Source organism: Nicotiana tabacum, chromosome 7 (genome assembly GCF_000715075.1).
Source record: "Nicotiana tabacum cultivar K326 chromosome 7, ASM71507v2, whole genome shotgun sequence".
In the NCBI taxonomy this organism is placed as follows: domain Eukaryota; kingdom Viridiplantae; phylum Streptophyta; class Magnoliopsida; order Solanales; family Solanaceae; genus Nicotiana; species Nicotiana tabacum.
Genome location: NC_134086.1, coordinates 118,389,768 through 118,409,549, shown reverse-complemented (window position 1 = coordinate 118,409,549; position 19,782 = coordinate 118,389,768). Strand labels below are relative to the sequence as shown.

Sequence of the window (19,782 nt, the reverse complement as noted above, 5' to 3'; positions counted from 1 at the left end):
ATGGCTAAGGTATTAAAAGAGAATTTGGATAAGGCTCAAAACAGAATGAAGGTGAATGCTGACAAGAAGAGGACAGAAAGAGAGTTCAATGTTGGTGACTGGGTATTTCTGAAACTGCAACCCTATAGACAGACCTCTGTAGCTGTGAGAAAGAGTTTGAAGCCGACTTCCAAGTTTTATGGTCAAGATTAGAGCTGTTGCATATAAGCTCAACTTGCCTCCTGCTTCCATGATACATCCTGTTTTCCACATCTCTCAGCTTAAGAAGAGGATTGGACAACAATTCATTCCATCTATCGATCCTCCAATTTGCTCTTCTGATGGACAACCTCTTATAGAACCAATTGCTGTGCTGGACAGGAGGATGGTGAAGAACGGAAACAAAGCATCTACTCAGATTTTGGTGCAGTGGGTTAACCTGCTACCAGAAGAAGCTACCTGGGAGGATTACAACTTCATAGTATCTCAGTTTCCAGATTTTGAAATGTTATGAGTAGAGATTATTTGAATTAGCTGAGTCATTACTAGTCGTTAGTTAAGTTTTTATTATGTTTATTTGAGTCCTTTAGGTTATAATTTATGTTCAATGAAGGCCATAATTCTGTTAGTGGAATTGGACATGTGTCAAGCTATTAGGAAGAGCCCAGATTGGATTCTCTGCTATTTAGGTTGTCATTGTACTGAGAGAAAGGCATCCGATAATTAATCAAAAATTTCCTTCTTCCTTATCTTCATCTTCCCTCTCTTCTCTATTCTCGCTAGTAACAAGAGGATTCCTCTTGTTACATCAATCAAATTTCAAATTTTACTACAATTTCTAGAAAGTAGAGTGGGAAAATATCATTCAACGATATGAGCATAACCCTTTGTTTCTTTTCTATAGCCAAATGTAGACTTTCCCTTTGTTTCTTTTCTATAGCCAAATGCAGACTTTCCCTTTGTTTCCTTTCTATAGCCAAATGTAGACTTTCGAATAAAATATGATAAACAATACTCCATTTATTTCAGTTGATGTGGTTAAACTTGGCACACTTTTAAGAAATTCTTTTTGAAACATTTAGTCCTAAAAGCTTAAGGGGCAAAAATTTTGTGGGGTCATGATATTTGTGTGACTATAAAAACTTTTTATTAAGGGTAAAGGTAAAATTAAAAGTTTAAATTTGAATTGTTTTCAAATACAGAAATATGTTATTCTTTTTGGAAGGGACTAATAAGGAAAATGTATTATTTAGTAAGACGGAGGGAATAGTGTATACTAAGAGAGTCAAAAGATAGACATTACAGTCTATATAGTTGGTTGGATTAATGTTATATAGAAATTTAAACAAAAGAGAACGTTGGATTTTTTAAATTGACAAGGTGTACAAAAAGAAAGGGGTCGAAATGCTACCGTTTGAAACTTAAAAGGGTGCAGTGCAACTTTTTAATAAATATAGATACACATGTGGGGAACCGCAGGCAAAGCGGCGAAACTGAAAATACCCGAAAGTTAGGAATCAAATAGACCCGATTCTGATAAATCTTGTACCCTAGGTGCGAGGGTTTCTTCGACTATCTCTCTCCGGCGTATACCGGGAAATCGAATTTGTTACTGGAAAGTCCTCAATTGGATAGAGAAAAAAAGAGAGAAAATGCAAAGCGGTGGAGATGAAGTTAGCATTGACGAATTGTCTTCGAATCTTTCTACTTATAAAGAACAACTTCTGCAGGTATAAACCCTAATCTTATTCCCTCTGCGCTTTCTGAATTGTAAGTTTAGTTTTTTGAATAATATTTTTCCTTAATTTCATTTAAATTATGCCATGTTCAGCTCAAAAGCACTTTTCTCTTCTTTTTTGTTGTTGATAATTAGTTGTGCTCTTGAACAAACTTTACTGTATTGATTATCTTCAAGCTATTGTTTATACAAGCAAAATTCAGCTTGTGTGCGCATGCACATAATTGTATTGGTGTGGAGTTTTAATTAAAAAGGCACATTCTGTCATGTCCTTGATAAGAAGATTAGTTTTAGTACGGGTACTAGAAAAAAAAAGGATTTTGGATGGGGTTGTCTTTTTTCGTTTGCTTTTAAAAGATAAAATCCCTAGGTACTACTACTTTTCTGTTGTGTTGTAATTTGAAGAAAGGAATAGCACGACCGGGCTAGTTTTCTTTGCGTTTGAGTTGAAGGAGCTGCAGTTAATATACATATGGTTTCCAGCTTGGTGATCCAACCCATATAGATACCACAACTCATGCCTGTGGAACAATTCATAAAGTTGCATCAGAATGATCTTTGTTTAAGGACAAATTCTCAACCAAAAAAAGGACCTTTGTTTAAGGACAATTTTATGTGATAGGAGGCATAAGAGGTAATTGTCCCAGTTGATGACTGTGCTGTGTCTGATTTTTTGTTGTATGATAGATATTAAATCAACTTGGAAACATTAGAACATTACGAGATTTCAGTATTTCACTGTATTTTGGAAGATTTGACTAGTGCTGTTTGAGGGTGGGACGAGAAGCGAAGTGAATGGTTCCTGTAGGTTTAGCTACAAAGGTTAATGAACTGGTAGCACTGAAAACTATCAAATGTTTTTGCGTTAGAAAGGTCAGGAAAGTGGTTTGCAACCACCAAGACTGTATTGTGCAAAGAAGATGCTGATATGTCAATCCTAGTTGCACTTTCTTTCACTTTAAGTAAATCTCGTATCTAAACTGTTGCTGCTCCTGCACTTCAAATTTATAAATTTTCTTTTACTTATATACCAGGTGCGACAACTGTTACGTGATGAACCACGCAACTCCGAATATGTGGACATGGAGAAAGAGCTTGTTGAGGTGACATTTTGCGCTTTTTCTTTAGTTCTCTACTTTTCCCCCTTCGTTTCTTTTTGTTAAAGTGTTTTCTTAATGAAATCTCCCCTTAGCTTATTACCACTATCCTTTTTCGTGAGATATTTATTAGTCTCTATATCCATTAGCACAATGGGGTAAGTCGTCTTCGTAGTTAATTATTAGTTTTTCTATTCTGAATTTATTACAAGTATCTATTTCTTCTCTCTTTTTCTTACACGAACATTATATTGCCGATAAACAAGCAGTGTGAAGGAACTATCCGTGACTGAAGAAACATAAGTTAATCATTTGATTTTGAAGGTGAGGATTTTATTTTGATAGAGTAAATTACCTCAATGGTAGTGAGGGGTGTGGCGATTGTAAAATTTTGGAGCTAGCAACTTTCTCAAGGTGTCCATCACTTTCATGTCTTGATTCAATTGCAGGTCTGCGATATTTGATGGTGGCCAGCATACCTCTATCCCATGATTTCAGATGTCACTCTGTGAATCTAAGTTTGGAATTAAAAAAAGATTAATTTGTTTCTTGGCTTGTGCTAGGAAAATAGTTCTAAACCAGGATAACTTTCTGAAATGCAGGTGATTGCCTTAACGGAGGAGCTCCTTGCAACTGCAAAACAAAGTGATGATGGGATGGGTACCGGGACCAGTGGTGATGCATCTCATGGTTTTCACCATTCTGGGAATTCTAATGTGGTATATCCTTAAGATTAGATTGTTAAGAGTTATCATCCTTTGGTGGATATTTCTCTCCCTATAATTCTTGAAAAGTGTTAGATTTTAGTTGGAAAGGATGAAAATTAGCTTCGTGCAGTTAATGATGGTGTATCTAAATTGTTTTCTGGCTGATTTCTACCAAAGACCAAGTTCCCTTCCCCAATGAAGATTGTAAAATTTGTTGGAATTCGGAACCACTATTTTGGTAAGGAAACCTTTGTGGATGTAATTTTGCAAGGCTTTTTTTTTTTTTGGTTTTGGGGGAGGGGGGGGGGGGTAAGTTTCTGATGGATCATAGTTCCTTTAGCTTTTTAAGGAATTGGAAGTTGCAAACAATAAAGATATTATCTTAAGGGAAGAAGACTGACATTATTGCTTCAATCATAGTATAATAGATTTATCCTTTTCGTCAACAACAACAACCATGCCTCAATCCAAGCTATTTGGGGTCAGCTGTATGAATCCTCAATATCATAAATACTCTGTTGGGTCAACATGGAGTATTGGTTTTCTTTCCTTTTGATGGATTATAGATTTATCTACATAGTAAGCACTAGTAATTGGCATCTTCATTTTTTTTGCACTAGTAATTGGCATCTTCATTTTTTTGTACGTGCGTATTACTGATTTTATCCTTTTTTTGGTTAATGGCCATAAATGTTTTGTTGTAAGGCTTCTCCCATTTCACTTTTCATCAATTTATGCACTATACCCCCATAGAGGTGTTCCAAAAAGAAAGAAAGAGAGAGAGAGGGATGGAACAAAGTCCTTTTTCTTATGTTTGGTTCCTAACATCCTCTTTCCGCAGGAATCAGGGTCAACATTGGACCATGCCGATAAGTTTCCTGTAGGCACTAAAGTACAAGCTGTTTGGAGTGAAGATGGAGAGTGGTGAGTAGAAATTTCTGTGGTGATTGTTCTTTTTTCTTTTCTGTTTTTCAATTTTTGAAGTTTTATAATCTCTTCAATTATTCTTTACCTTGTCTTTCTCTTTCTTGTTGTTGATTTAGTTGATTTTCCAGGTATGATGCCACCATTCATGCACATACTCCAAATGGCTATTATGTTTGCTATGATGACTGGGGTAACAAGGAAGAGGTATTGCCTTCTTTTTATGCTTTAATGGAAGTGTCTTGATTGGCTTTAAAGCACTGTTTCAGTTTTTCTTTTTGTTTTTTCTTCTCTTTTAAATTCTTTTCCTTATGTTGTTTTTCGTCTAAATGATCTGTGATTTTGTTTATCCTTCTAGCTAGGCTAGACCATATCTATTTTCCAGCTTCTCTGTTGTCTTTAGTCTAAACCAAAGTGCCAACAAAGGAAAAAGGAATTAAATTTTATTAGTTTTAGTTCAATAACTTTAATTAATAAAATATATACTTATACATGACGTAATATATATATTTATTGGCTGTATCCTAACACCTTTATCTGCACTCGGATCCATAAACCCGGATCCTAAATATTAAGTGATGAAGAATCCGACCTCTAGATCTGCACCCGGATACGGTACCCGCACCCAAGTCCGACCAACATAAATATGTTGACGGAAGTATGCAAACATCACAAGAATCAGTCTGGTGATATGCTTATTCTGCTTATTTAGTTGTTAATCGATAAAGAAACTGTGTTTGCAAGGGGAAGTTGTCCATTGTAGCCAAACAATATGTCCAGTTGTTGTAATAATTACAACAACAACAATAATAATAATAATAATTATTGTTATTGTTGTTATAAAAAGGCAGTTATTTGGTGATCAACCAAGGGTTAAAATCTCTCGTTGTCTTGAAAATTGAGCATAGGTTATGGGGTACTGTTAATTTAATTATGTAATCACAAGTAAGGATTGAGTTGTGTCAATTTTTCTTCTTTAAGCGTGTGCAGTTGTTGTGGTTGCCGACTTCCAGGTTCTACTCCCACCGTGACTGTTTTGGTTTAGTTCTCGTATTGAAATTAAGAAAGGATTGCTTCCCTTTTTGGTAATTCTTAATAGTTCTGTTCTAGCCTTCTAGGCCGCTCTGGATTATATCATATTTTAAATTGTTGCTCTTGTTTTTCCTCTGATATACTTGTGCAAAAGGGGACAATGTGTCAAGTATTAGTGTAGTATTAGTTTGTTATAAGATTTGGAGAATAATTGTTTCAGTGTATGCATACATGTATATATAGATGTTGAAATGGAAGTACAGTGAGATGTGTGTTAATGCTAATATCGTACTGTCACACACACATAAATACACAGACATGGTGTGTGTGTGCGCGCGCACGCTCCATCTAAAGATGTTTGTGTACTTCCTGTTTTCTTTTTCTGTTACTTTTTGGTTCTACTTTTATTTTTATTCATTAAGTGTTGGAGTTATTTTAGATTAGTGTAACATCCACTTGTAATTTCAGGTGGATCATGCTAATATAAGACCACTTCAAGAGGGACCTGTCAACCCTTTGGTTGAAGCAGAAAAGATAGCTGAGGCCACAAAACAAGCTCTCAAACGAAAGATAGCTCAAGCTGCAGCTAGTGATGTCCAATCGCGGAGTTTGCCAGCAAAGCTTCTCATTGATCCTAATGATCCAGAAGATGTGGTATGTTGAATGTCAAATTTAGGGTTGTCTGTTGTCTTTTGCCCAATTATTTACTTCAGAAATATGATTGGGGGTGAAGGTCTGAATCTTGGGTTGATAGATAGGACAGTCTATTTGTTGGGATCTATTTTGCTTAAAGTAGGCCTAATTTTCTTGAGGTTAGCTCTGCACCATCTGCAGGCTGGGCTAGGTACTATAATCTCAAAGCAGTTTCAAGTAGTCCAACATACTGAATGTAAAAGTTAAAAGGCTTCATAAAAGCAGGGACTAATTGGCTTTTGTACATGGTGACTAATCCACCTTTACTTGCTTTCACCTCTTGCCTTCTGTTGTTTCTTTATTTGCAAAAATTGTCTTTTTTTTTATTTTTTTTATTTTCATCCCGACTAATGACCTCATCTTTATTCTTCATAGAAAGCTGCCAAACGTAAAAAGATTCATGCTTTCAAGTCTAAGATGCGGATTGAACAACTTGAGGTTGCTCAAAACAAGAGGCAAAACGCTTGGCAACAATTTCAATCAACTAAAGGTCAGACTAAGAAGGTATGCTGGTCACTTATTCTCAGGTTGATAACCTCATATATGAATCACAATTTTAAGAGATTGTGCGTACTGTGTAATATGATGATTTCTCTTTCTATTGTATTTCTCACTTCTATCTTATCAAAAAAATTATATTTCTCACTAGAATCACATGCTTTTCATGTTCATAAGCAACTCTATGATTTTACTTGTGTCTGTAAAAATCTGCATTTATTTGTAAAGTACTTCACATTGCTATTGGATATCTTTATCCTGTAGTTGTCTTCGTTATCCATAGTTGTGTTTGGTCTTAAAAGTAGTAGCCAGATCCGTGTGGCACTACCACTTATATCATTTTATTATTTCTAAAGCCTTTTAAGCTGCTGATATCTTATGCATTGCTAATATTATTAATTGTATTTCAGGTGGGATTTTTCTCTGGTCGAAAGCGTGAGAGTATCTTCAAGTCTCCAGAAGATCCTCATGGTAAGGTTGGTGTAACCGGAAGTGGCAAAGGTTTGACAGATTTTCAGAGAAGGGAAAAACATTTGCATCTAAAAGGCGCAAATGCTGAGGCTTCTGATGAATAGATGCTGGTCCTCCCCATAGTTTTGCAAGACCATTGTCCATCTGCTGCCTAAGTTTAGAAGGTGTCCTACCTATATGTAAACAGATGTTCCTCCCCAATTTCGTTAACGTAATGCTGCATAGTAGGACTATAGTGTTTATTCTCTTTATATAAATCCTACGTTGGAAGAGCATGATTCCTAAGTTGGAAGAGCATGATTTTATGGATAAAAATCAACCTCTGACGAATCTTAACTCTGATACCCCTTTGGATATATTCTTATCTACCTGGGCCTCGATTCTTCTTGAGCTATTTTAGACAGTCAGATGGCAGCTTGTAGGGGTTTAGGGGTAAGGTCTGCGTATACACTACCCTTCCCAGACCTCACCTGTGGATGATATTGGGTTTTTTTGTTGTTGTTATTGTTGTAGATCGCAGCTTGTAAGCTTTTATCTACTTCAACCATTAAGGAACTGTGGTCAATAGATGAGTAGAGGGTTGTTGCCTAATGAAGGCCTTCAATTGAGTTCATTTGTACAAGAGGAATAGAATGAGAATGAAACATCGTAAGAGAAAAAGCAAATATAAGTATTGCATTTTGGTCATTAATATATACAACTGAACATAAATGATCACTTGTAGTAATATTGACTGCAAAACAATTTAATTTATATATAATGATGGTATAAATATTTTTTGCATTATCTGTATAATTTAATTAGTTGTAGATGATATCCGGCCTTAATTTTGTAGGTTATTAAGCCCTTTTTTTAAGGACCATCAACTGTAGTTTTCTTCTTTTATCACCAGGTTGTGTAAAAAAAGGTAAGACACTGTTACACTTCCGAACTTAAACTCATTCACATAATTGTCATGGCGGCATCTTCAACAATAAAAGCTCGATTTCCTCCTAGATTGAAGTAAATTGTGCAGATTAGCCTTCTATTTGCCGTTGGATAGGTTGTTTCAGCTTCCACTCGACAAGTTCCTTTATTTCACAAGCTGAAAATGCCCTTAATTTGATGGTGACATTTAATGCAATATACAAATACATGATCATAGAACACACTTAAATGGGCAAGCAGAGAATGATAGTAATATTTGAAAGAATTAAGTCATATCAATACCAGTTGTATTACAATAAGCTATGATACATATGATGACCAAAAGAATGGAACCAAATATTTTTTCATAAAAAAGAATAATGTATGGAGGGGCCATTGTAACCCTTTTAGTTAACATATTAATGAGCAATGAAGCAATGGTTTATAAGAGGGAGGGCCTATCCTATCTCCAACATAAAAAACATGTCTCAGACATGTTTCTTTGGAGAAGAGAGGAAACAACAGTATAATGAAGACATCATCTTCAAAAGCTTACTAGATTTTCCATTGGAGTAATCTATGTTTGTCCTTTTCCTTTCACCACCAAAAAAAGCCCCACCTTGCCCTTTTCACTTACTCTTTTTGACTTTATGCATATTACTTTCATTATGTTCCACGAATATGCACCACATAGCAGTTTTTAGATTTACTGGAAAAAGTATATTAATTTATTATCATTAGTGGAAAAAAAAATGATAGAATGTGTTTTAGTTAATTGAGAGGATAACTGATGATTGTCTAAAAAAAAAAAAAAATGGGTGTCATATATTTATTGAATTAGAGTGAACGATCGTGAGTAAGTTTATTGTACTTGCTTTCTGTTATTTTTTTGTCATTCAAAAGCGAGTGAATAGGTCCACAATTTTCTGCATGATCGAGGAAGTGATATTGATGTACTAGAAAAATTAAATACATTGAATCTTGTAAATGGAAAGCTACCTAATTCTTCAAAGCCAGAGGCTCGTGGCCGGAGACCGAAGACTAGAAGAACCTTTGAAAAGGGGACCTCCTTTTTTCATCAAAATATATGCAACTTCAAAACTGTTTTATACAATCAAATAAAATTGTTTTTATTTCAGTGTAAGTTTTATGCGCATGGAGGGTGTTAAAAATATTCATATAGTTATATATAAATTTCTATGATAAGTATGACTCCCTCCGGTCGACTTTAACAGCTTGTTTGGATGGTTGATATGTATCGTTTCATAATATATTGTACTGTTTTAATGTATACAATATTTGGATAGATTGTATTGTTTTATGTCGTTTTAGGGTGTCATGCACCAACAATATGAAGAGTAAATTTGCAATATTATAAAGAAAAAATAAGGTATGAGGTAGAATTATTATATAAAAAGGTAGGGTAAAGGATAAAATAAGATTATTTAATAATATAGAAGCAAGATGAGAGAAAAAAAAATAAGGGAACAACGTGACCACACCAAATCAGTCGTTCCATAAAGTGACACTTTTCGTAGTTGCATAACGACGAATTTCGATGTGATATAATAAAATTTAAGTAACAAGACGATATAATACAACAGGTAACAACCATCCAAACAAGCTGTAAATGATTTTTTGGCATTTTTTGTGGTCCATAATATTTGATTTTTTTAGATATCAAAAAGCAATTAACTTCTTTCCAAAGTTGCCTGTAACACTCCTCAAATTTATAAAAGTTTAGAGACACGCTAACTATAGAACTAAATTATTACTATTTTTATCTTGCCTATAGTGATTATTACTATTTTTATCTTGCCTACGATGTGTGTGTGTATATATATATTTGGATATACAATTAGAAAAATGTTAATAATTTTACTATTATTAATTATTAAAAGTGGGTATCATTAATTATTAGTTAAAAAAAAGGGAAAGGGGACTAAAACCCCATAAAAGGGCTATTGGAAACTAAAGGCTTTAAGCCTTAAAGAGAACAAAACCCACGTTCTGATTCTTCAAAAAGGGCGAAGGCTTTTGCCTTAGATGAAAAGCAGAAGACTAAGTTCTGTTCGCTCACGAAACAGAGCACGTAGGCAACAGAAAAAAATCCTAGGGTTTTTCATAACTCATTTATTCTTGAACTCAGGTATGTAAAATCCCCTATTGTCAATTACCCTATAGTAGTAATAGGTAAGAATTTAATAGCTAATTTCTTTCTTCCTCTATATCATCAATAAATTTCATAATTATGTGTAGTACTTTAAAATTGATTGAAATGCACTGGTTGTTGTAGAATCGATTGTTTGAATGATGTCAATTGGACTGGGGCCTACGTATTGGCTCGAGAAGTTTTGAGGTGAGTTTATATAACCCTTTACTAAAGTGGTTTAACTCATAAAAGCACGCAAACAAGGTGTTTGATGAATTTCTTAAAAGAGTTTATATTTATTTAATTGGAGCGAGTGAGTACTTATTAACTTAGAATTGTTCTAGCAAAATTTAGTGTTCTCGCGCCTAATGGCAGCAAGTCCATTCCTGCTGCATCTTCTAGTCTTGTAAGTATAAATTTAGTGTACTCTTATTTTACATGGAGAATAGAGGGATTTCCAAGTGTTTCTGTTTGAAATTTCAATCAGGCAGAATGGTTTGTTATTTGGTAAGCTTTGCATAGAAAGTCAAAGATTAGATTTTTAGATGACTTATTATGATATGTGTGCTTAAATTTTCAGATTTTTGGGTTATTCTTATATGTTATTTTCATGTTGAAAATTTATGAATAAGAAAGAATCTTTAGAAATACTTTTACATGTTTATTTCATTCTTATGCCATGCTTTACATTTAAGGACACCAGAATGAGCATGTACATGATGTTCTATAAATAAAAAATTTAGACTTGAAAAATCACAAGAAGAAGTTTTAGAAAGAAAAGATTTTTGAGAGTATCTTTTATTCTGAGATGGGGTCATCGTACAGGCCGAGAGTCCTGACCAAGGCGTTGACTTCCTGAAACTACTTGTGCCGAAGTAGGGAGCACACGAGCCGAGGGTCTCATTGCTGAGAATTTAATTAGCCATGCTAAGGTATGATACATGAGCGCTGAGAACGATGAATCGAGTGGCACCTCGTGGATTGAGCCTATTCGATCAGGTTGGGATCGAACCCGTGCCGATCACACGGTGACTGAGACAGAATTAAGTCAGGATAATTGGAACTACCAAAGTATAAAGTGAAGTATTTTTTTTAAAGAAAGAAAAAGAAGAGAATTTCTTTTAGAATATTCATAAACTGTTATTATGCAATTATTTTAGAATTATTCTTATAAGCTTTATATTTTACATGCATTTAGAACCTTTGCTCGTAATATATATGTTATTAAAGTTTTGCCCCTTGTTGTTGAGACTCACTGAGTACAATGGATGGTACTGACGTTCTCTTTTGGGAACCTACGTTGGTCTGCGGTATAACGTAAGAACCGGATTTGCAGGCGAGCATGCTACGAGTTAGGACTTCCTTTCTTCCAGTGCTATTGGTGAACTCCGCTTTTGTTCGTGGAGTATTCCTTATAGTCATTTTTATTTAGCTATTTCTTTGTTTACTTAGAGAACTAGCCAGGAAATCTCAAGTCCTGAACAATGCGTCAGTTTATCAGTAGAGGCTTCATAGACATAGTTGTTGGGTCAAGATTCAGATGTTTTTTTTATAATAACTTAGCAGTAATTCAGTAGTTACTACGAATAAAGTTTTGGAGTTGATTTATTTAAATATTTAAAGTAATCAAAAGTATTTGGTTAGAGTATTGCCTTGTTGCATATAAAGTTTGGAGTTATAATAGATTTGATAAGCAGAGATGGTTCGCTCGGTCATGTTTAGTGATCGAGTACCGGTCCCGGCTTGCTCAGAAAATGGGTCGTGACAAACTTGGTATCAAAGCCTCAAGTTTATGGAGTCCTAGGGGTCTATGAAGCCGTGTTAGTAGAGTCTTGTTTATGGGCATGAAGCGCGCCATACTTATAAACAGGAGGCTACAAGCATTTAGGAAAAATATTTGTCATACTTTAGATCGTGTAGTAGATCCTACCTATATGAAATTATCTAATGTATTCGTTCTTCACAACTCGCAGAAATGGCTCGTACTCGCAACTCTGACACCGACACTCAGGATGCTGCTCAAGAAACTATTGCTACTATTATGGCTCAAGGCAGAACTAAAAAGGCTTCAACTAAGAAAAGGAGAGGTAAATCCACAAAGGGTGTTCTAGTACCCCAGATTGAACATGTAGAAGGGGTGGAGCATGATGAGCAAGTACCTCAGGATCCAACGCCACCCCAAAAACAGCTCCGACTCAAACAACTATATCCCCAGAGGTGGGTCAGATGTTTAATGCAGTCAACAATGCTATGGAGATGTTTAAAACCTTTATGACCAACCAGAACGAGAGAAGAGATGAGATTCCACCTCAATCAAATAGACAGAACAATTCTGAGTCATCAAGAGTGAATGAATTTTTGAAGTTGAGTCCTCCAGTATTCCATGGTTCTATAGTTGATGAAGGTCCAATGTTATAGATGAACGGTGTTAAGAAAGCCCTCCGAGTGATGAAAGCATTTGATGATGAAGCTGTGGAGCTAGCTGCTTACCAGCTTAGAGATGTGGTCGGCGCTTGGTTTGAGATATGGGAAAAGGAAAGAGATGAAGATGATGGTCCGCCTACCTGGGAAGAATTTGAAGAAGCCTTCATGGCTAACTTTATCCCAGAAGAGGATAGAGAAGCTAAGGCTACAGAGTTCGAACATCTCAAGCAAGGGAATAAAAGTGTGCAAGAGTACTACATGGAATTCAAAAGGTTAGCTAAGCATGCTCCTCACATGGTGAAGACTGAAAAAACAAAGATTCGCAGGTTTGTTGGCGGTTTAGCTTACCACATTAAGGATACGACATCAGCTGCAACAGTAGGGATGGAAGCCTTCTCCTCTGTTGTCGGATTTGCCAAGCACTTAGAGAAAGACAGACAACTAAGGAGAGAAGAAAAAGATCATAACAAGAAAGCGCTGACAACGGCCAAGTTTAATGGTACATCCAACGGAGGTGGAAGGGATTCCTCTAATAAGGAGTCATTAGCACCAACTCAGTCTAGTCATCAGTAAGGTGGTGGGCCTTCCTTCAGACGTACTCAGAGTTATGGAAATCAGTATCGCCAGAATCAGAATTTTAGGACATCATCCTCACATAGCCAGAGTCATGCTGAGCAACATTCACACCAGCAAAGTCTTTATGGAACATGTAAGCGGCAACATTCAGGTCAGTGCAAGCTCGGGTTTCATGGTTGATACCATTGTGGAGACATTGGTCATATAAAGGCCAACTGCCCAAAGTTGCGACGTAATTTCAGTGGTGGATCAACTCTTCCTTCTAGTTCCTCAGCTACTACAGTTGTACCCCCCAGGCTCGTGGTTCTCATAATCAGACCGGGCATGAAGCAGGTAGAGGTGCAGACCGAGTTACTCAGGGAGGGGGACAACTCCGTTTGTTTGCTACACTTGCGTCAGAGTGTAGAAGCATCTGCAGAAGTTATTACATGTATACTTTTAGTCTGCTTACATAATGCTTATGCCATAATGGATCTAGGTTCAACGTTTTCATATGTGACTCCATACTTTGCAATTAACCTCGGACTAGAACCTGAACAACTTAGTGAGCCGTTCCTAGTATCTATTCCAGTTGGCGAGTCAGTGAAAGTCACCAGAGTCTATAGAGGTTGTATAGTTTCGGTCCAAGGTCGCAACACCAAAGCCGATCTCATAGAGTTAGAAATGGTGGATTTTGATGTGATCATGGGTATGGATTGGTTGTCTTCCTGCTATGCCATGTTAGATTGTCATGCCAAGATAGTCAGGTTCCAATTTCCAAATGAAGAAGTCTTAGAGTGGAAGGGTAGCTTAGCATCTCTTGTAGGTAAGTTTATTTCTTACCTTAAGGCACAACGAATGATCGATAAAGGGTGTCTTGCCTATTTGGCTCACATTATTAATCCAGAATCAGAACTACCAACTCTTCAGTCAGTGCCAGTTGTTAGAGAATTTCTAGAAGTTTTCCCAGATGACCTTCCCGGACTTCCTCCCGAAAGAATCATAGACTTCGGCATTGATCTCATGCCAGGCACTCAACCCATATCTATACCTCCTTATAGGATCGCTCCAGTAGAATTTAATGAGTTGAGAGAACAGTTGAAAGACCTTCTTGACAAGGGTTTCATCAGACCGAGTGTTTCACCGTGGGGTGCCCCAGTCCTGTTTGTCAAGAAGAAAGATGGGTCTCTCAGAATATGTGTCGACTATCGGCAGTTGAATAAAATTACCATTAAGAACAAGTACCCACTGCCAAGAATTGATGATTTATTTGATCAACTCTAGGGTGCAAAGTACTTTTCAAAAATAGACTTGAGATTGGGGTACCATCAGTTGAGAATCAGAAAAGAGGATATATCTAAAGCAACCTTTAGGACTCGCTACGGGCACTATGAATTTCTAGTGATGTCCTTCGGGTTGACAAATGCTCCAGCTGCATTCATGGACCTCATGAATAGAGTTTTCAAGCCATTCCTGAATACCTTTATTATGGTGTTTATAGACGATATTTTGGTATACTCTAAGAGCAAAGAAGAACATACAGAACACCTTAGAATAGCCTTGCAGACCTTGAAGGAGAATGAGCTTTATGCCAAGTTTTCAAAATGTTAGTTCTGGTTGCAGTCAGTGGCATTCTTAGGCCATATGGTATCTAGCGAAGGAATAAAAGTAGACCCTCAGAAGACAGAAGCAGTCAAGAACTGGCCTAGGCCGACAACGCCAACCGAAATCAGGAGCTTCTTGGGGCTAGCTGGCTACTATAGAAGGTTTGTAGAGGGGTTTTCATCACTTGTAGCTCCATTGACTAAGTTGACTCAGTAAGCAGTTAAGTTCCAATGGTCAGACGCTTGTGAGCAGAGTTTTCAAGAGTTAAAGAAGAGGTTGACCACTGCACCTGTGTTAACCTTGCCGACAGGTTTGGGTGGGTTCACAATGTATTGTGATGCCTCTAGAGTGGGCATTGGTTGTGTTCTTATGCAAAATGAAAAAGTTATTGCTTATGCTTCTAGGCAGTTAAAGAATCATGAAAAAAACTACCCCACACACGACTTGGAGCTTGCAGCAGTGGTGTTTGCATTAAAAATATGGCGATACTACCTTTATGGCAAGCATTCTGAAGTGTTTACAGATCACAAAAGTCTCCAGTATATTTTCAAGCAAAAAGAAATAAATTTGAGACAAAGAAGGTGGCTGTAGCTATTGAAATATTATGACATCAATATCCTTTATCACCCAGGCAAAGCTAATATGGTAGCAGATGCACTTAGTAGGAAGTCAATGGGTGTCTTGGCCCATCTTGCAGTACAAAGGCGATCTTTAGGTCGAGAAATTCAAAAACTAGCAAATGATGGAATTAGATTGGATGAGACCGAAGAAGGAGATATAACTGCTTATGCCTTAGCGCAATCCTCCCTTGTTGCGCATGTTAAGGCTAAGCAAGACGAAGATCCGTACTTATTGAAGTTAAAAGAAGGAGTCAAAAATAAAGAAATCATTGCCTTCACTCTAGGAAGTGACGGAGTTTTGAAGTTGAATGATCGGTTATGTGTGCCCGATGTAGATGGTCTTAGGAAGGCCATAATGGAAGAAGCTCACAGTTCGAGATACTCTATCCATCCAGGTGCTACCAAAATGTATCTAGACTTGAAAGAGTTGTATTGGTGGAAAGGAATGAAGAAACAAGTAGAAGATCATGTGGCTAAATGTTTGAATTGCCAGCAAGTCAAAGCCGAGCATCAGAGGCCGGGTGGCCTAGCTCAAGATATAGAGATACCACAGTGGAAGTGGGAGATGATTAATATGGATTTCGTAGTAGGTCTACCTCGCACGTACCGTAAACATGATTCAATTTGGGTTATTGTAGACCGACTGGCAAAGTCCGCGCATTTCCTACCAGTAAAGACGACAGATTTCGCAGAGCAGTATGCGCAGTTGTACATCAAAGAAATAGTCCGATTGCATGGTACTCCAGTTTCAATCATATCCGACAGAGGCGCTCAGTTTACAACGCATTTTTGGCAGGCATTTCAGAAAAGATTAGGTACCAAGGTCAATTTAAGCACTGCTTTCCATCTACAGACCGATGGCCAGGTAGAAAGAACCATTCAAACTCTCGAAGATACGCTGCGTGCGTGTGTTATAGATTTTGGAGGTAATTGGGATGATCACTTGACACTTATATAATTTGCTTACAATAACAGCTATCATGCCAACATTGGTATGGCTCCTTATGAAGCGTTGTATGGGCGGAGATGTAGGTTTCCAGTGGGCTGGTTTGAACCAACAGAGGTGCCGTTGATTGGTCCAGAGTTTGTTTGTGAGGCCTTGGAGAAAGTTTAGCTAATTAGAGAAAGACTTAAAGCGGCTCAGAGTCGTCAAAAGTCTTATTCTGATAAGAGGCATCATGAGTTAGAGTTCATGGTTGGTGATAAGGTGTTTTTGAAAGTTTCACCAATGAACGGGGTTATGAGGTTTGGTAAGAAAGGGAACTTAGCCCTAGATTTATCGGACCTTATGAAATTCTAAAAAAGAAAGGAAACGTGGCTTATAAGCTAGCGCTACCCGTTGAGTTGTCCTCTGTTCATCCTGTCTTTCATGTGTCTATGCTTAGAAAGTATATCCATGATGAGTCACATATAATACATGTCGATACCATAGAAATTAAGGAAGGCCTGACTTATGAAGAGGTACCTATAGAAATTCTCGATAGACAAGTAAGAAAGTTGAAAACAAAAGATATACCATCGGTAAAAGTTTTGTGGAGTAATCACGATTCAAAAGAATCTACGTGGGGGTCGAGGAAGATATGAAAAAGAAATATCCATATTTATTTGAGGAAAAAGGTATGTGAACCTAGGTTTGGATTGACATTTATATTTTATTTATTAAATACAAGTTAGCAAGTATTTATGTCCTTCCTAGATTATATTTAGTTGTTGTAGTAATTTAGTTATGCCGTAGTATATTTAATTCATTAAGTGATTTACTTGTGCTAAAGTTGTTGTGCTTTAGATTCTTGTTAGTTATTGTGGTACTTCCTTAACGGAGTATGAGTAATTAATTTATGAGCTGCGTATGGTGCCTATGAATGGCCTGTTATGGTATATTTGGTTGTTGTTGACGTAGTCGTGGTATTTGTGACAGAGATATTTTTTTTGGCTAGTCCAATTTACAAGGGAAACTCTGCCGAAATTTTTGAAAATTTAGGGAGTTAGCCAAAATTCTGAGTCCCTTGGAAGAGTGAGTAGTGCTAAGAAATATTTAAGAGGTTCAAGGACCTAAGGGATGATTGTTAGCTTAAGAATAAGGCCCTAGCAACATTCAAGAACGAATGTTTTTAAGGAGTGAAGATTGTAACACTCCTCAAATTTCTAAAAGTTTAGAGACACGCTAACTGTAGAACTAAATTATTACTATTTTTATTATTTTTATCTTGCCTATAGTGATGTGTGTGTGTGTGTGTGTGTGTGTATATTTGGATATACAATTAGAAAAATATTAATAATTTTACTATTATTAATTATTAAAAACGGGTATCATTAATTATTAGTTAAAAAAAAGGGAAAGGGGACTAAAAGCCCATAAAAGGGCTATTGAAAACTAAAGACTTTAAGCCTTAAAGAGAACAGAACCCACGTTCTGATTCTTCAAAAAGGGCGAAGGCTTTTGCCTTAGACGAAAAGCAGAATACTAAGTTCTGTTCGCTCACGAAACAGAGCACGTAGGCAACAAAAAAAAAATCCTAAGGTTTTTCATAACTCACTTATTCTTGAACTCAGGTATGTAAAATCTCCTATTGTCAATTACCCGACATTAGTAATAAGTAAGAATTGAATAGCTAATTCCCTTCTTCCTCTATATCATCAATAAATTTCATAATTATGTGTAGTACTTTAAAATTGATTAAAATGCACTGGTTGTTGTAGAATCGATTGTTTGAATGATGTCAATTGGACTGGGGCCTACGTATTGGCTCGAGAAGTTTTGAGGTGAGTTTATATAACCCTTTACTAAAGTGGTTTAACTCATAAAAGCACACAAACAAGGTGTTTGATAAATTTCTTAAAAGAGTTTATATTTATTTAATTGGAGCGAGTGAGTACTTATTAACTTAGAATTGTTCTAGCAAAATTTAGTGTTCTCGCGCCTAATGGCAGCAAGTCCATTCCTGCTGCATCTTCTAATCTTGTAAGTATAAATTTAGTGTACTCTTATTTTACATGGAGAATAGAGGGATTTCCAAGTGTTTCTGTTTGAAATTTCAATCAGGCAGAATGGTTTGTTATTTGGTAAGCTTTGCATAGGAAGTTAAAGAGCAGATTTTTAGATGACTTATTATGATATGTGTGCTTAAATTTTCAGATTTTTGGGTTATTCTTATATGTTATTTTCATGTTGAAAATTTATGAATAAGAAAGAATCTTTAAAAATACTTTTACATGTTTATTTCATTCTTATGCCATGCTTTACATTTAAGGACACCAGCATGAGCATGTACATGATGTTCTATAAATAAAAGATTTAGACTTGAAAAGTCACAAGAAGAAATTTTAGAAAGAAAAGATTTTTGGGAGTATCTTTTATTCTGAGATGGGGTCATCGTACAGACCGAGGGTCCTGACCAAGGCGTTGACTTCCTGAAACTACTTGTGCCAAAGTAGGGAGCACACGAGCCGAGGGTCTCGTTGCTGAGAATTTACTTAGCCATGCTAAGGTATGATACATAAGCGCTGAGAACCATGAAGCGAGTGGCACCTCGTGGATTGGGCCTATTCGATCAGGTTGGGATCGAACCCGCGCCGATCACACGGTGACTGAGACAGAATTAAGTCAGGATAGTTGGAACTCCCAAAATATAAAGTGAAGTATTTTTTTTAAAGAAAGAAAAAGAAGAGAATTTCTTTTAGAATATTCATAAACTGCTATTATGCAATTATTTTAGAATTATTCTTATAAGCTTTATATTTTACATGCATTTAGAACCTTTGCTCGTAATGTATATGTTATTAAAGTCTTGCCCCCTGTTGTTGAGACTCACTGAGTACAATGGATGGTACTGACGTTCTCTTTTGGAAACCTACGTTGGTCTGCGGTACAACGTAGGAACCGGATTTGCAGGCGAGCAGGCTACGAGTTAGGACTTCCTCTATTCCAGTGCTATTGGTGAGCTCCGCTTTTGTTCGTGGAGTATTCCTTATAGTCATTTTTATTTAGCTATTTCTTTGTTTACTTAGAGAACTGACAAGAAAATCTCAAGTCCTGAGCAGTGCGTCAGTTTATCAGTAGATGCTTCATAGACATAGTTATTGGGTCAAGATTCAGATGTTTTTTTATAATAACTTAGCAGTAATTCAGTAGTTACTACGAATAAAGTTTTGGAGTTGATTTATTTAAATATTTAAAGTAATCAAAAGTATTTGGTTAGAGTATTGCCTTGTTGCATATAAAGTTTGGAGTTATAATAGATTTGATAAGCAGAGATGGTTCGCTCGGTCATGTTTAGTGATCGAGTGCCAGTCCCGACTTGCTCAAAAAATGGGTCGTGACATTGCCCTTGGAATAAAGAGTCTAGAAGTAGTTTGTTATATTTTCAATGAGCAAATTAAG

At 36.4% G+C, this 19,782-nt stretch overlaps 2 protein-coding genes across 2 annotated transcripts; both read left to right on the top strand.

The window, feature by feature from the left end:
• Positions 1 to 493, top strand: LOC142162250 (uncharacterized). Its single transcript, XM_075218580.1, has 2 exons — positions 1 to 102; positions 188 to 493. The coding sequence occupies exons 1-2, from the start codon at positions 1 to 3 to the stop codon at positions 491 to 493; spliced, it is 408 nt and encodes a 135-aa protein (XP_075074681.1).
• A 944-nt stretch (positions 494 to 1,437) lies between these two features.
• LOC107765141 (uncharacterized) lies at positions 1,438 to 7,532 on the top strand. The gene is made up of 8 exons (XM_016583748.2): positions 1,438 to 1,709; positions 2,752 to 2,820; positions 3,417 to 3,533; positions 4,363 to 4,445; positions 4,577 to 4,652; positions 5,946 to 6,131; positions 6,546 to 6,674; positions 7,079 to 7,532. Exons 1-8 carry the CDS (start codon positions 1,632 to 1,634, stop codon positions 7,241 to 7,243), a joined length of 903 nt encoding a protein of 300 aa, XP_016439234.1. The 5' UTR covers positions 1,438 to 1,631; the 3' UTR covers positions 7,244 to 7,532.
• The last annotated feature ends 12,250 nt before the right edge of the window (positions 7,533 to 19,782 follow it).